This window comes from Rhipicephalus microplus, chromosome 1 (assembly GCF_043290135.1).
Source record: "Rhipicephalus microplus isolate Deutch F79 chromosome 1, USDA_Rmic, whole genome shotgun sequence".
Lineage (NCBI taxonomy): Eukaryota > Metazoa > Arthropoda > Arachnida > Ixodida > Ixodidae > Rhipicephalus > Rhipicephalus microplus.
This window is the reverse complement of record NC_134700.1, coordinates 64,671,500-64,688,578: the sequence shown is the minus strand read 5'-3', so window position 1 is coordinate 64,688,578 and position 17,079 is coordinate 64,671,500. Positions and strand designations below refer to the sequence as shown.

The 17,079-nt window shown below is 45.8% G+C and overlaps 1 protein-coding gene across 2 annotated transcripts; it reads right to left on the bottom strand.

The window, feature by feature from the left end:
* Nucleotides 1–3,276: 3,276 nt before the first annotated feature.
* On the bottom strand, nt 3,277–16,644 carry LOC119178726 (uncharacterized). 2 transcript variants are annotated; one of them, XR_012886210.1, is made up of 4 exons: nt 16,415–16,644; nt 11,489–11,635; nt 8,541–9,356; nt 3,277–8,503 (listed from the first exon to the last, which is right to left on the bottom strand). XR_012886210.1 is itself a non-coding variant. In XM_075873883.1 (3 exons), exons 2-3 carry the CDS (start codon nt 11,624–11,626, stop codon nt 9,144–9,146), a joined length of 351 nt encoding a protein of 116 aa, XP_075729998.1. In that variant the 5' UTR covers nt 11,627–11,635; nt 16,415–16,607; the 3' UTR covers nt 3,277–9,143. The 2 variants fall into 2 exon arrangements, 1 of the variants encoding a protein (XP_075729998.1); XM_075873883.1 differs by having other exon boundaries at nt 3,277–9,356; nt 16,415–16,607.
* Between the last annotated feature and the right edge of the window lie 435 nt (nt 16,645–17,079).

Genomic DNA, 17,079 nt, shown 5'->3' with positions numbered 1-17,079 from the left:
TCGCCGCACGGTAGCGATCCATCCAAGGCACCGAATGGGTGAGGGTGCTTCCGCACGATGGAACAGCCGTAAAAACACTTCTCTGTGTTTCCGTTACTCTGCTACGACGACAGTGACTGTCGGCATGTCTTCGAGAAATCCGCGGCTGAGAGAAAATTCGCCCCATGTCTTTGCTTAAAACGACCACGAAGCAGGCAATTTTGGGGGAGTTAACAATGCCCTCTCCAAGGCTTCCGTGGTGTCTGAATAGGTAGCTAGAGCACCCAACAGAAGTTTTTTCTTCGCTCCCCTATTGTGTATCCCCAACGTACTCCGTCCCTAGTTACCACAGATTATGGCGGGGGCTGCGCGGCTTAGTCGGAGAGGAGCGGGGAGCATGGCTGAAAATGAGGTGCAGGTGTGCAATGTTAGGTTCGTTCAATTCACCTGCACCACGTGAACCAGTTCACAGGGTGCTGCACTTTGCCATTCGTTTCAGCGGTGCAACATTGACGACCTTTGAACTCTGTCATTCGTTTCAAAAGGTGCAGCACTGGTTTAAAATTTTCCTGCACCACCTACGCTGACGGTGCCGGCTTGGTGCAGCCGCATGCGCAGCTGAGCAGACGACGCAGCACTTTAAGCCCAAACTCCATAAGCGCGAAAATGCACGCGACAGCGACGAGCGACGCTATGAGCGACGAAACATGGCGTTCGCGCGACGTGTCGCGGGGTAGTTTTCGCGCGATCGCTCGGTTCTCCAGATTTGGAAACCGTCGCTCATCGCCCGGAAGTGCTGGGCTCAAGCAGCCAATAGCAAAAAACCGGAAAAGACAAAGACTACATAGGTGCACGTGACCCTGCCCAAGTCACGTATGCGCAACAAAAAATAACGCAATGTTTATTACGCATGCGCATATAAAAAATGCTGCAAGGCAATAATAAACACTTTCCGTTCCATTACACAACAATATATCTTATTTTTAAATTGGAAACCGCTCGCTACGCGGCTTTCTTGGTGCGAGTTGACGGCCTCATGCCAGCAACAGTGGAATTCGCTCGCCGAAGCCGTCGCGTGAATGGAGTTTGCCTGCGCTAGCGACTGATCGCGCGACGCCGATCTACGTCGCGTCGCTCGTCGCTGTCGCGTGCATTTTCGCGCTTATGGAGTTTGGGCTTTAGCGTAGGTGGCTCAGGCTTCATACCCGCCTCTAGAAACGCGGTGTGTTTTGCCAATATGTTTGCGCCTCATAAACTGTCCACATGTGTGGTTCGACATCGTTCAGTGTTAGCTGTACGGCGTAAATTAAGCGAAGAGAAATAAGGCCAGCACACTGTTGGCTCATCGTCATTCGTTTCGGGGGTCGCGCTGTGCCTGCGCCGCTGAACTCACGCTGCACAATTTCTGAACTTCGCGTGCACAGCCGTGAACTGGTTCAAATTGGTGCAGGTGAATCGAACGGACTTTTTGTCAGTGTGGCTGCGGCACCAGCGCGCGCGTCACCAGCACGTCACCTCCAGAGGCGAACCAATAGCGCGTGAGCAATCCTGACGCTGGCGTCCTCCTCACACTCTTTTCTCTCTTTCGTGCGATGCGGGGCCAGCGATTCCAAATACGCGGCCGGCGACGCCAACGACAGTGCCAGCGATCAAAAACAGGGTAGATGGCCGACCGGCCTTCGAAAGATCGGTGCATTGTGAAAACACGGGCCTCGTCTGGCGTCTGGCGTCGGGCCTCGTCTGCTCAGAGTAGCGGGGGGACAAAGGACGGAGGGGTGCCTAACAAAAAGCAGTGGGGGCATGGAGGAAGGAAACAGCTTTCCTTCCTCCATGGGTTGGGGAGAGCGGCAACTAGAGGGTCACGGAGGCAGGGTCGGCGTTTGGATACCCAGCGGCAAGCCGCTCGGGTACGCAGGACGTTGGGGCGGCGGTATTGCGCATGCGCGAAACCCCAAACAGATGCGTCTCAAGATCGCTGGGGCGATGGGGCCATGCGTCCGCGCGGTCCACCTTCGCAAGAACTCACGTTATCCGCACTGCGGATACTCTAGCCGTCGAGTTAAAATAAGCCAAAGTGCGAGCACTTATAGCGATTACACGGCTTCAGCCAGATTTTCAAAGCTAGAATGGCATGGAACATAGAAACTGAAAAGCATATGCCAGCCCCCGATCAACTGAATAGGTGGCGCCATCTAGCGCGGCCATAGCGAAACAGACAACCACAACTTTGTTATTGCAGAAACATTGTGCATTGTACATCTGGTGCAAAAACTGCGCAGCGACAATATTACAAATGAGTAACCTTTTTATTCATTTTCACCTCAAAAACATTACGCGTAAGCTAACATGTTCACGACTGCGGTTGCACGAAGTGTCACAAGATGTCGACACTGTCGTTACAGTAACCTTGTATTTTTCACTTTTTTGCATATACCAGATTACTGAGCACAATAAAAAATGTGTCCTGATCACTATGTATGTTTAATTTAACATTTGAAATCGTAAAAATACTTAACTAATACTTACGCGACAAGACGCTATGGCTCTGCGAGCGCGTGTGGACTTCGTGCGGCTTGCGTTTGCGGGCGTGCCACCGTGGCGCCAACTAAAAGGCATTCCGGTTGGGTATGGGTTGTGCACGCAACGCCGCGCGCTCCCAAGCCCGCAGCGCCCCAAGAGAATGCGTACCCAGCACTAAAACTCCCTAATAAGAATGTATGGGCACTTCGCGGATGCCTGACCGGTGGTCGAAATTGGTTTCCGAGAAAGTCGGCACACCACCGACTCCGTTCGCTGTAACCGATCAGCGGCGCTCGGAGACGTTCGTTGTAAGTGCGATTTTGTGCCATTGAACCAATGTATATTTTGACGGTCACGCGTATATTGTTCGTTTTAAGCGAAAGTTTGTTTTAAGTGGGGCCGTTCTATGTGGGCTCGACTATATATATATATATATATATATATATATATATATATAAACCAATTAAGGCTGTTTTCTCATTCTCAGGCATCCTGTGCTGCTTAGCTGCGCTCACGAGGTGCGCTTACCCGACGAGGCGATTCGGAGTCAGCGTCGTCGGCTCCCTGTCTAGGGGCCTTCGCGGTAGGTTTTGTAACGGCACCTCACCTTGTGTAAGTCGCCTACGTACGCCTGTAGCCTGCGTTAAATGAACGGCCGTAGTACGGGCGAGAAGCTGAAACACGGTTGCAAGTTTACCGAAAAGTGGAGCGTAGGGTGTTGCAACAGGGGTTTGCAGGCACCGGAGGTCCGGGATGAAGTTGTCGAGGAAGGAGGAAGAGAGACTTGAAGAGGGTTTATTTACATAATATACAAGGTGAGCTCTCGTACATGACGAGCTCTTTCTTACATGGCGCTCCTTTGAATGAGCCGGGTGGCTCATTATAAAGGGTATGGGCTGTCCAGATCCCTAGATCAGGGAACACGTGCATAGGTTACTGTCCAATCGCAAATCACACACAACTGGTGAGAGGACGAGCATGCACGGCTCACGTGAACGTCCAATATCGAGGCGTGATATGCTGTCCAAGGTGGCGCCAGCAGGGCTCTTCCTCGTCGTGTGTGTGCCGCTGGTCAAGGGGTGCCAAGCTCAAGACAGCATACTTCAAAGGGTCCGCCGAACTGCTCGCTTAATTAGCAGGCCGGTTGACGGCGGCCGCGCGGTCGCTTCCAAGGAATATGCTGTAGTTGTTGTCCTCTCTCCAACGGCTTATGGCGTCGTGACGACACGACGTCTCACCCTCCGGCTAGGAGGGACAATGCCTGGCGGTCATATGCAGCTGGCCTGTCGGCTACTTGTTTGAAGATCCAAAGAGCGCCGCTTCCTTATCAGCTCGGGCGCCAGTCACAACAAGGGCGGGTGTAGCAAAAGTCACTGTGAGCGAAGTGCTTGCCGCACACGGTCGGTGAAGACGTGGGGTGCTTGCCCTCTCTGAGTTAAACTATGCACTTCTTCCTTAGCTTCAGGTAGTTAGAATAGTTGTGAAGGCTAAGAGCCTTTTCACGGGTGAGTGATCATATAAAGGCACAAAGCAGTACTCCATCAATGCGCAGCACTTGTCGCGGATACAAGCAGCAGCAGTTTTAAGAAACAAAGCACTGTGCTTTTAAAATGAGCGTTAAAAGCGGACACACACGGTAAGAACAGCGTCGGTAGCCAAAATAACCAATTGAAGTGCCTCTTTTCCGAGTTTTACAAAGACGGTGGTTTCTATGTACAGCGCCGCGCTCAGCGAAGCGCGCGCATCCTCGAACTGACGTCATCATCATCAGCCTGACTACGTCCACTGCAGGACAAATGCCTCTCCCATGCTCCGCCAGTTAACCCGGTCATGTGCTTGCTGCCGCCAATTTATACCCGCAAACTTTTTAATCTCATCTGCCCACATAACCTTCTGTCTCCCCCTAACTCGCTTGCCTACTCTGGGAATCCAGTTGGTTACCCTTAATGACCAGCGGTTGTCCTGTCTACGCGCTACATGCCTGGCCCATGTCCATTTTCTCTTCTTGATTTCAACTATGGTATCCTTAACCCCCGTTTGTTCCCTAATCCACTCTGTTCTCTTCTTGTCTCTTAAGATTACACCTACCATTTTTCTTTCCATTGCTCGCTGCGTCGTCCTCAATTTAAGCTGAACCCTCTTTGCAAGTCTCCAGGTTTCTGCTCCGTAGCTAAGTACCGGCAAGATACAGCTGTTATATACCTTCCTCTTGAGGAATAGTGGCAATCTACCTGTCATAATTTGAGAGTGCTTGCCAAATGTGCTCCACCCCATTCTTTTTCTTCTAGTTACTTCAATCTCGTGGTTCGGCTCCGCGGTTATTACCTGTCCTAAGTAGACATAGTCTTTAACAACTTGAAGTGAACTATTACCTATCCCGAAGCGCTGCTCTCTTCCGAGGTTGTTGTACATTACTTTCATTTTCAGAAGATTAATTTTAAGACCCCCCTTTCTGCTCTCCTTGTCTCGTAATCGTGAGTTGCAATTCGTCCCCCGAGTTACTCAGCAATGCAATCTCATCGGCGAAGCGCAGGTTACTAAGGTACTCTCCATTAACTCTTATCCCTAACTGTTCCCATTCTAGGCTTTTGAAAACCTCCTGTAAGCACGCGGTAAATAGCATTGCGAGATTGTCTCCCCCCTGCCTTACACCCTTTCTGATTGGTATTCTGTTGCTTTCTTTATGAAGCACTATGGTGGCGGTTGATTCCCTGTAGATTTCTTCCAGGATGTTTATGTATAATTCATCGACGCTCTGATTCCGCAGTGTCTGCATGACGGCTGATATTTCTACTGAATCAAACGCCTTCTCGTAATCTATGAAGGCTATGTATAGTGGTTGGTTATATTCTGAGCATTTCTCTATTACCTGATTGATAGTATGAATGTTGTTGATTGTTGAGTAGCCCGTTCGAAATCCTGCTTGTTCCTTTGGTTGATTGAATTCTAATGTTTTCTTTACTCTGTTAGCGATTACCTTTGTAAATAGCTTGTATACTACAGAGAGCAAGCTGATCGGCCTGTAATTCTTCAAGTCCTTGTCATCTCCTTTCTTATGTATTAAGATGATGTTAGCATTCTTCCAAGACTATGGTACTCTTCCCATCAGGAGACATCTCGTAAACAGGGTGGCTAGTTTTTTTAACACAATCTGTCCTCCATCTTTCAGCAGATCTGATGTTACCTGATCCTTTTAACACAATCTGTCCTCCATCTTTCAGCAGATCTGATGTTACCTGATCCTCACCAGCAGCTTTGCCTCTTTGCATACTCTCCAAAGCTTTTCTGAATTCTTCTATCATTACTGGTGGGGTGTCATCTGGTGGGGTGTCAACTGATGTCATAAGTGTAAAGCCCCTAGAACTTCTTAAAGTAGCGACACTCTCCTCCTCCACTCTCGTTTATCCTCGCTTTCCCCTCCTTCGCACTTTCGTTTCGAACATGGCGCCACCTACATTGTTCCTGCGTAGCAGATGCCCTTTCGCGACGAGAGCGCTTGCTCGGCAGGCGGCGCTCGTGCTAAAGCCCTTCGATTTCGCGCCAGCCGTCTAACTGACCCTAAAATTATCTTAACGAGTGTAACGTCAGCCCACAAAAGCTCTGTTTAGTGCCACGCGAACTAGTGACCATGCCTTGATCGAGTTACTCGGTGTCGCCATGACCAGATGTTAACTTTGTGCGCATTACCCTGTGTATGTTCTTAAACGTAAAATTGTGATCGTTAGTGAGAACCCCGGTTTTTTTCCCCCATACTTTAGGACGTCTCCGAATAAGTTTTACGCTGTAAATAACATCGCTGAAGCATTCATGCGCGGCTACTATGGCTTACTTTTCTGTTAACTAGCGCGATGGCACCCGATGGGACAGTGCGACTCTTTCCTTACTCAGGGCATGGGTGGTGCAAGATTTTCCGTATATAGGGTAGGCAATATGTGCACAGAGCATTAACAACGACTGTCATGCAGTGAAAGCAACAACTCGCATTGATGCTGTCGACGCGGGACGGCGATGTCGCCGGTGGCCAATTTAACCGTTTGGTGAGACATCTACAGCCTTAATAATGTGTCAGAAGGGGCAAAGTTGGTACACTCGAACAGCTGTGGTTGTTTCGTGAAGTGTTTAGACGCACCAATCATATTTCATAAGTGCGCCTTAAGGACGTATCTCACATACGAACCATACTGCTGAAAGAATGAGCTAGCTTATGAATAAACTAGCGTGTCACCATACGCAATTACTTCGCGAGAGCTCCGCTCGCGGATATAAACCTTCACACGAAATATCAACTAAACTATCACGCGAAGTTACACGTATGTGCGAGGTCCCTAAACGATGCACGCACCCAATGACTCGAAGGCATGCAGGCTTTGCGTTGCAGCATGCCCTTGCATTGCGGGTCCCCCGGCTGATCGGTAAACGTAAAAGAACCACAGAGAGCAATTCGCTCTGAAACATACGAGCGTGCAACAAAATACAACGAAGGGAACCAATCTTAATGTCAGTTGCTGCACTCCAGTTTTGTTTATTTCAAACAGCAACGCGAAATCTCTGAAGTTCCGCAATAACAATTTCGAGCGTCCTCCACGTACATTCTAAGTGCACAAACCAGTACCGCGAATTCAAACCAGTCGGCGCATAATGACAAGCAGAACATGTAAGCATGTATTGTTGACAAAAAAAAAAAGCCCTCGCAGAAGCGTAAATGAAACCCGAGTGAGAGATCGTAACGTTCTGCACAATTAACTGCGACTTATCGACGGCGTTGGAGTAGGCATTGAATTGAGCAAACATCGAACCATTCTCATAATGAGACACGCGCAACTTACTCCGCAAATTGGATTCGAAAATGCCGGCTTGAAGTTCTTATTTCCGATTCTACGTAATCATGCCTTTTGTCGCGCTCAACGGGCGGTATCATAAAGAGCTTTCGGCCATCACTAGACTTGTTCTGGCAGCAGAAGGCGCAACAACCACTCACTGCAACTAACAGCGACGTCATTCTTGGATGAAAACTATTTCACAGCACAGCGCGCACGGGAGGACAAGTTCGCATAGGTCAAAACAGATACGCTGCGCCCCAAAAAGTCCGCGCCTCCAGAGAAAAGATGGCACGACGCGGCGCCGGCCTAAGAGAAGTCGGAGGAAGAAAAGAGAGGCGCGTTAATATCCAGGCACGTGGCTACTTTAAGAAGTTTTAGGCATAGGTTTTAGGGGCTTTACATGTATATAATGTTACATATAGTGTTACTGTATATGTAGCTACCGTTAGGTAGCAGAGTTGCGCATACCTTTTCCTTCTCCGCTCACGCCGCTATTCTGCGAGCGCTTTCACGTGGTGCAGTGACGTCAAATGTTCAATTTTACACGGCAAAGCCAACTTTACGTGCACAATGGCGCAGCGCCGGCACGTTCTGTGCCTGCAACGACTTCAGTCTCATCGTGACCGCAATTAGGGGCTTTTAGTTTGTATATATACTTATTTACGTTACCGTGTTACCAGATGGAATCTGCGCATGTTCGGGTCTTTACAGAACGTAAACCTTTACTTGTTCACGTGGGACGCCAGGGTTAACTTCAATGTTTGATGAGGTAGTTCAGGCTTTAGCCTTAAAGAGACTGTCTACCACTCAGAAACATTTTTCTGATTTAGCTGAAAATGAGAAGATCGTTTATCACTATGTTGGCAATGATCATGCTTTTGTTGCATAGAAAAGGAATTATAATTTTAATCTGATGTTGAAAGTCAACAAAGATTGACCATTAGTGTCACCCAACAATAATGTGGTTCATATACCGCTGGTAGGACAAGAAATCCCCGCTCATAGATTCATTTTGCTTAATAACAAACATGTATAACATGAAATTGCATTTTATGCATTTCAGGCAGCTTTAGGTTGTGCCAGAGAGTGATTTTGGGAATTTTCCCGGTGCATCCAATTGCGCTGTCGGCAATCTACTTGCTTGCCTGCATGCGGTTTGCAGGCAGGCATACGGACAGGCAGCCCTAGGTCTGCCTACCGGCAGACCTAGGGCTGTTGCACTTTGGTTTTTCTTTACGTCCACATTGTTTACTGTCTCGAACATCTGAAGGATATAGCCATGCAGTCATTTGTCATGAAATTATTTGTCATATTGTCATGCGCTCTTGTTATGCAGTCTTTCTAAAACATTTATTACATAAATAAACCACTATCATGCAGTGCCTATGCATAAAAATAGGTAGATGATCCAATTACTAGTCATTTGCATTAACTGATTCGCGTGGTACCCATACTCAGTCTCCACTGCAAAAGTGTCCTGTTCCACAAGTGAATAAAACGTTAAGCTCTATAGTACCTTGTGCCATCGACGGACGACTATGATGTACACTAGATGTCAGATTCCAAAGACAGCTAGTACATTGTGCTGAAAACAGTACTACTGTGTAATGCAACTGTGTCATCTAAACCTTGCCCAAACATCGTCTCGAAACAGAATGTGCTTGCAAGCAGAAGAGCAGTATTCTCAGCTGACTGTTTCAATGGGAAGCCACTGCTTATCACACGGTAGCATATTCAAGAAAACAGAGTGAGTTCTGTAAATCACGAATGCCTAAGGTGCATGACTCGCTGTCGTTGGCGGCACTATGCACTCGGCATCAATCTTTAGGCATAATCTCGCTGTATGCGTTTTTCAACACTGTAGTCATACTCGGTCCAGGAAAAGTCACCCATGCTGCGCAACCTGCGAAGCAGTGCATCCACATCCCCAGCACTGCTGCCAGACTGGGTCAGGCAAGCATTCAATTGAAAGGGCACACCATCAATACCATGTGGCTTGCTTGTAGGTGGTGGAGACCGCTGAGTTTCCATGTTCACCTGGCAAAAGTAACAGGAGTTAAGAGAACTCTGAGTAATTTACGCACAAAGCAGGTATACTGCTGCACTAGCACTTGACATAAATATAGACGAAGCCGCTATACATGGCTCCATGGGTGTCGGCTGGGGGTTGGAAGAGTGGCTTGCCCTCCTCAAGCCACACGAACACCTGCACGCCCCCTCTCCAACAAGCTAGACTAGCATACCCCCCTCCCCCAAATAAACCCTGCCGACATTCATGCACTGCTCTTAAAATAAGCTGTAAAATGTCAGACAGGTATGTATTCTCTATAATGTGCCCTCAAAAGAAAGCGTATTCTCTATAATGTGCCCTCAAAAGAAAGAGGCTGGCGTGTGACAAGGATGGGTCTCTCTATACAAATGTAGGCCAGCCTGTTAAGGGCACCTATTCTTGTTTCTTTGACATAATCATACAACAAAATAATCAGGAACATACACACAATTTTATCTTCATTCAAAAGAGGAGGATGTGCCACAGGTTGTGCATTTCTGAAAAGTACACCTTTCATACAAATTAATGTTTCAGTGAGGTTGATTGTTGATGTTGTGACAGCTGACATGTGACAACATGCAGAGGCCATATAGCTACTTTCTAAAAAGCTTAAGTTAAAATTTTAATTATAGCTTCTGCTCTTGACCACATGTTAATCATTTGTAAGTTTCCTATCTGCTGAAATTCTGTGATGAAACATTTTTCTCAAAATGCATAAATTTGCTGGCAATTTGTTACTCAATAAGACGCTCCGGATACGGGCAACACTGGTCGAAAAAACAAAGATTGTTACACTTAACAGGGTAAACGCGGCACTTTCGCTTGGCGCCGTGCTGTAAGTTTCTCAATTGTGGCGTTGGATTGCATTGCTTAGTCAAAGCCGAACAGGTGCTGGCCACGGACCGTTTCATCCTCATCAGCATAAAGGGTTTCACTGGTGAAATAGCGAAAATGGTTGCACTGGGTGTGCAACCATAAGGTCCGTTCGATTCGCCTGCACCACATGTACCAGTTCACGAGGTGCTGCACCTCGCCATTCGTTTCAGTGGTGCAGCATTGACGACCTTGAAGGGGGGGGGGGGGGGGAAATCAAAATGATCAAAAATTTGATAGATAGACAGCTTTACGTCTTGCACAGAAAAACAAGCATATGCAAAAAATACACTTACGTACATAATGCAACAAAGAGAAATGGAGAGGAAAGCCAGAGAAGCTAACCAAGCTTTACCTAGGTTGGCTACCCTTCACTTAGAGTGGAGTGAGGAGAAGGGGGAACAATGAAAAGGAAAGAGATAAAGAAAAAAGAAGGGCAAGAAAGCGATGGAAAAATAGTCAACTTGAGACCACACAGCATGTTCTCGCAATGTTCGTTCACAAGCCCTCATGAAGTCCGGCGTCCCTCAAGAAGCACAAGAGAGCTTTCTTGGCCATGCACATATACAAGACTGTCGGCCAAGGTCTCTGGACCTTCTTTTTTGTAAGTGATCTTGAATCTAGGTGACAGGAGCTTGGCTTCCAGGCTTAGAGAAGCCTGAATATTGATAAGAATGCAAACAAGTTAAATAACGGTGTATAGTTCTCACCGAGCAAAACTAAGTCGTCGTGAGTGAATTAATTAGAACGAACTACCATAGTGTCCGTCACCTTTTTTCCTATGCATAAGTCACTGATTTGCACTGTTCTCCATTGCGCGTCATCTGCATTCTCCGGGAAGTGACAGAACAATACGTTGCCATCCTTCCACCATGGTGGTGCCATGCATTACGACACACTGCGATAGTCTTAGGACAATGCTGTTTTCTTTTGCCGAATCGCGCGTTTGGCATGGTGAAGATAAGGGAACTATGTGACTGCTTCTCAATGCATGCAACGTGGTAACATATATCCTCTCAAGGTTGACCCTGTTAGCCCTATTCTCAGGCACGGCCGATCGGCGGCAAGCGAATAAAATTCAAATGCTGCTTTGGAGGCGCCCGCTCTCTATTGTACTCCATTTACAAAGCCATTCACATCAGCCTGAACAAACACTATCAGCATTTTTCTATGTATTGGCTCAAAGCATGCATGCAGTATTTCATAAACAGAACATGATAAATAAATGTAGAGAATGTATACTAACAAGAGGATCCACACCAGCCTGAGGCGGCTCACAAACAGCTGGGCTTTCGAAGACAACAAAGTCACCCTGCTGGCTCTCCTGGAGTAATGCAGGCTGCTCTGAAGGAGTTGCTTTACGACCAAATATGGACCTGAACATGATGCCACCCTGCAATACAGGCTTCAATGTCAACAAACTTGTTCAACACATGAAGTTGCCACCTGCCCAGCTTTAGACTGGCCCGACCAATTTTTTAAACAGTCGGCTGGCTGCTGGTGCGCACCTAGCTGGTCATCATTGGCCATACTTCGAGCCATAGTATCACTTTTTTTTTGCATTTCATGGGAGTAAATTCAGCCACTTCAAAGATCTTGAATATTTTTCATCCGTCACCAAAACTCTCACCCAACCTTCAATGAATTCACAACTTGAGCCCAGAAAAACGCGAAGTAATTAATCCTTCTAGCTACACTAATTATACAGAGAACAATCAATCACAGCAACAACATGCTTGCATAACGAGCGTAAACTTTCAATCTTTGAAACTTCAAAAATTACTACAAAACTATTTTCTGAAAGACAAGAGACCTAAACTTGTGAATGGGGGCTGGCTCCTGGGTCTGGGACCTTACGTTCCAAATGGATGGCATATATGCACATGGCATTAATTTTTATGTCAAGATGCTGGTTACCTCTGCTGTCTCTCTTTTTTTTTTTTTTTGTCCATATACATTACGTTACCTTCTGGCTAGACAATGTCATAATACAAGACAATGCATGTCAAAGAATGAAAATGGTGACAGTTTTTTCCAGGATAAATTTAACTACTTGTATGCTGAAGCAGACCTGTTACTTGGGTGAGTTCAGCACTGTGTCCTTTCTCTGTCCGTATCTAACCCGTTGCGCTGTAAAATATTCCACAATTAACTCCTTGTATATGTGCACCCCTACTTCCCCCTTCCCCTCCAAAGAGTTATATCTTTTTTCTTGTAGTAAAGTGGCAACTCTATAAGCATAGCAACTGTATAAGTCCAAGTAGTGTTACACTCAGCTTAGTCATCATCATTTTTCACAAGTACATAGATAATACAATTTTTTTTTTAAGTGCCTTATGACACAAGTGCTTTCAATTGTGGCTGTGCATCAGCCGATAGCGCTAACGTGCAAGCATACCGAGGGTGGCCATGTCAATCTCTTAGAGTTTTTTAAAGGTTCATTCATTTAGTCAATAAATTCATAGTCAATAAATAACTAAATCAGCTAATGCATATTAGTTCTGCAGAAACCCACAAGGTGGTGGAAATGTTAAAAAGGGAAAGAAGACAACCATTCATTGTAGCACCAAGCCACAAGAAAATCCCTACAGATTTAACTTAATTAGTACACCTGGTTAGGTCGATTGATAGAGAGACAGCCTGCAAAGTCATTGGTCCCGGGTTTTAACCCCGGACCAGGACGAATTTTTCAGTAACTAAAAAGCTTTTCTTTCTCAGAAAATCCATACGAATTTCCTTGTGGCTTCATGCTACAGTGGGTAGTCGTTTTCTTTCCCTTTCTTAAATAACGAAATCATGGATACACACCCTATAGTGCTTATTCACCACACACCAACATAATTTCAACATTCCTTTTTCCGACACATGACCAGCATCAGAACATATTTTTTTGCAATGTTGCCATAATTACATCCACTTCTCCTTTTACAAAATGCCAGGTCTGCATGAAACATGCAACAGAGTCACAGTATAAGCTGGAAGTGTGGCCTTGTAGCTGCATGTGAAGAACAGTTTCAGGCCACTCTATGCAGGCACGGAGTCAGTAAAGCAGTGGCTTGACATTTACACAACTACGATCAGCTGCACATTGTTTTCAAGGGAAAGGACTTTGAAAGGGCCATGCAGTGTTGCAGACGAGTCAATGCACTGAGAGATGGAAGCTCTCTCCCATGCTGGCTCCAACACAGTCAAGAACACTTGACAGCAGCCAGCGCAACTGAGGTGGCAAGACTGCGACTGAACGGTCCATTTTACGTGCTAGTAATATGATTCAACTCATCCCTGCCTCCTCGCGATTGGCAGACATCACTACCAAAGCTGACTGCAGTGAGCTGATAACAGCTTACACTGTAAAGAAGTACTGAGAACATGCTGCTGCACGTGACAATGTCTTTTTTTTTTTTTTGGCTACTTCTTGTGTCAGGCATGCAACCACTAAGGTTCCGTGATAAACAAGCAATTAAAAATGCTGGGGAAAAAAGATCTCACTTAAACAGCTTGTGGGTACCTTTACACGGAAATGGGTATAGGACTGTCAAAAGCCTCCAGGACAGGAGAAAAAAAAAAAGAGCCAGCCACGAATAGTAATACAGACTGGCATTTCATAAATTTATAGCATTCACTGCGATTCTAAACAGACAATATACAATGGAACATCATTGATATAATCTTTCACAATAAACTTTTTGTAACAGTACTCCACTTTTTTCTTTCATCCGTCCACTGTGTCATAGGAGCAAGGTACTTCCGTTCAGTTAATGCGATAACATTTTCACTAGAAAGTGGATAATTTGACAGCAGAAACAGGCTTTTACTGGTACTTTAAAAAGGTTTACATTCCAGTACACTAGATCACTTAACATTATTCCAACAATGCCTGCATAATGGGCTACATGATTGTGGACATGAGCATTCAGCAGCAGTGGCACACAGAAATAGCTGCCAGGACAGCCCTGGGAAAAGTGCACTGCCACTTATTTGAGTGTTGTAAATGGTGAGACTGAGGCAGAGTTGCATATCGGTGAACAAGATGCCCTGATTTCACACATGTGGTCAAACCATGCCTGCGTGCTTCGATTACACATTTGTGATGAACCTAAACAAGAATGATTGATGGGATTTCACTTGCCAAGACCACAATATCATTATAAGTTGTGCAATGTTGGTGAACTAGGAATTAATATTGACCACCTGGGCTTTTTTTTTAACATGCACCTAAATCAAAGCGCATGGGTCTTTTTTGCGTTTAGCCCACATATAAATGCAGTACAGTAGCCAGAAATTTTTTGTGAAGGGATTCAAACCGCCTTTATGGATAATCATGCATGTTTGTATGTGCACACATAGATATACACATATAAAACTGACAAATTTTTGCAGAGGCCTCAGCCCCCTCTCTTGGCTATGCCAGTGTTTAAATGCAACCACTGTGTCTGATAATAAAACCTTCGTCGTCATACTTAGAAGCACAACTGTTTGCCCATGAAGCAAGAACATCGAGTGTGGTTAATTCCTAAAACAAGCCTCTTGTGGGTTTCCTCTGAATGCAAGGACATGCCACACGAGTGGTCAAAAACAGCAAATGCTTAGAAGACATCCTAATTCACTTTCAAAGTGTACCTAAATGCTCATTCTCCCGACCGAAGCCCATCGCAAGCGCGTCCAGCACTGATATAGCTCTTCAGAAAGGGCAAAGTAAGTTGTAGTGACGTCATACCAGATCTTTAGTGACCTACTTCACCTCCGCAGTCTACGCACAGACAAAGCCTCGGTTGCTACATCACTCGTGGCTGCTGAAACTAGCTATGGCAACTGCCGGCGCATTAGTTTTTTTTTACAGGCGCTTGGGTGGCACATGTGTGCAAGAGCAGACAGCACTGAGCAAATTGTGCCTAACAGCCTTGTGTGATCATGCAACAAAGTCATCTACACTGCTAAGTCACTACCCAACTCGGCACTCAGAAACCTAAACAGAAAGTCGTTTTTATAAATAAGGTGATATTGAATTATTTAACCAGAATACATGAATCCTAGTGTATGTATCATGCTTCCCGGATCTACAAAAAGCACTTAATGTAAAGAACGCACAAGCCACAAATTTGGTGGCACCAACTATTTAGGGGCCTGAAGTAAACTTAGATCTGAATAGCAGTGCTACTTTACTAATGAAAACAAAGAAAACTTGCCTTAAGGTGTGAAACACTCATGATAGGTGGCATTCATGGAATGGTGTGACACTACACAAATCTTTACTGTTGGGTTTGACACTGAATTCAGCTAATTTTGTACCTTCTGGAGGTTCATTTAGATAATCCAATTTTTGAATGATGCATTTTATTTATCAGTTCTGGTGAAGATTACACGAACTAGATTCTATTGTATTTCTTCCCGCAATGCATATCAGAGGCCAGTGCTGTGCTTGTATTAGAAGATTCACTCCCCATGGCGTACCGGTAAACCTCACACCAGCAAGTAGACACATATAACAGGGGCACTTGCAATGGAATTGCCAAGAATGGCTATAAAACCAACAAAAAGGCATTGACTAAGAAAAGCGAGTGGGCACAAGCAGGCTCCACAGGAATCGGATGATTCTTTCACCACAATAGCATCCTCATTAATGGTAAATGCTTATTTTTAGTTAAATTAATTAAACATTTAAACATTCTGAGAAGTGTGGTGGCAGGTATCACTAGGCTTTAAAACAGGAATGTGCACAGTCAATAACGATCTAGAAATTATTCTACACTTGACCTTTTAGTCTTGACTAAGCCTGATAAATAATTTTCTCATACATTCATGCAAGTTAGCTACCATCACACTGAATTCGTGCAAGTACCATGTCTCGTGCCGAGTGCGCTGTCACTGTGTTCACCAATGTGTCTACCTAGCAACACTTATGCACAGTGCCAGCACATGCTATCTTTCCACTGTGCACCTCGCACACTAGGTTCGCTTACTGTCGAATTTCTGAGATGGTGCAGAACAAAGCCAGTATATAGCAGGCAAGTTACTAAACCAGGTTGATCTTTCAATAATGAAGTTTCTGCAATGCAAACAGTTGTATGAGGATCAGTGATCTCCCCGTGGCGCAGAGCGCAGTGATTTCCACAAGCAACATCTCGTTAACCCATTCTCCCTAAATGGACACCATAATCAGCGGCACACCTACCAGAAAAACCTTGTGGACAGCTGCTGTCACTTCAATAGATCGCCAGGTGAACCCCTTCTCCGTCTGTGTAAGTACACACTTGCGTCAGCTGACTGAAGAGGCACGTACTACACGGCTCCCTTCCTTTCCTCCACACACGCTATGACTCGCGCCTACACACACGTGGTGCTACATTGTTTGAAGCAAATTATCCGTCAGCGCCACAACATTTTGCTTAAGGAAGTTGTAGGGGACTGGCCCTTCGCATAGCCCCTCGTACTCGGGTTCAGTTTTATTGAAACGGTCTTTTTCATTACACTCCAGTCGACGAACACAGATTGAGAGTGCTCACACCGAGACTTCCAAAATTTTTCCGGAATCTTTTTTGCAAGTTGATTTCGGTTTCGCGCAAGCTTCTGACAAAACGAAACTAAATGTTTTATTCCGGTTCCGGTCACGTGCTTTTTCTTTAATGGTGACCTCCATGTGCTTGCGACCATGACCTACTACACTCCTGACCTGCCCAGAGAGCACCTCTTCCAGCGCCCACGTTCTAGTTCATACCTTCTGCCGCTAGGGCCGTCACCTACGAGCGGCGTGGCGCTAGGCAGCACCTGTTCGCTGACGTCACCTTCACTCTTTGTAGTCAAATTTTAACCAACAAAGCACTCGTAGTGCGAATTTAT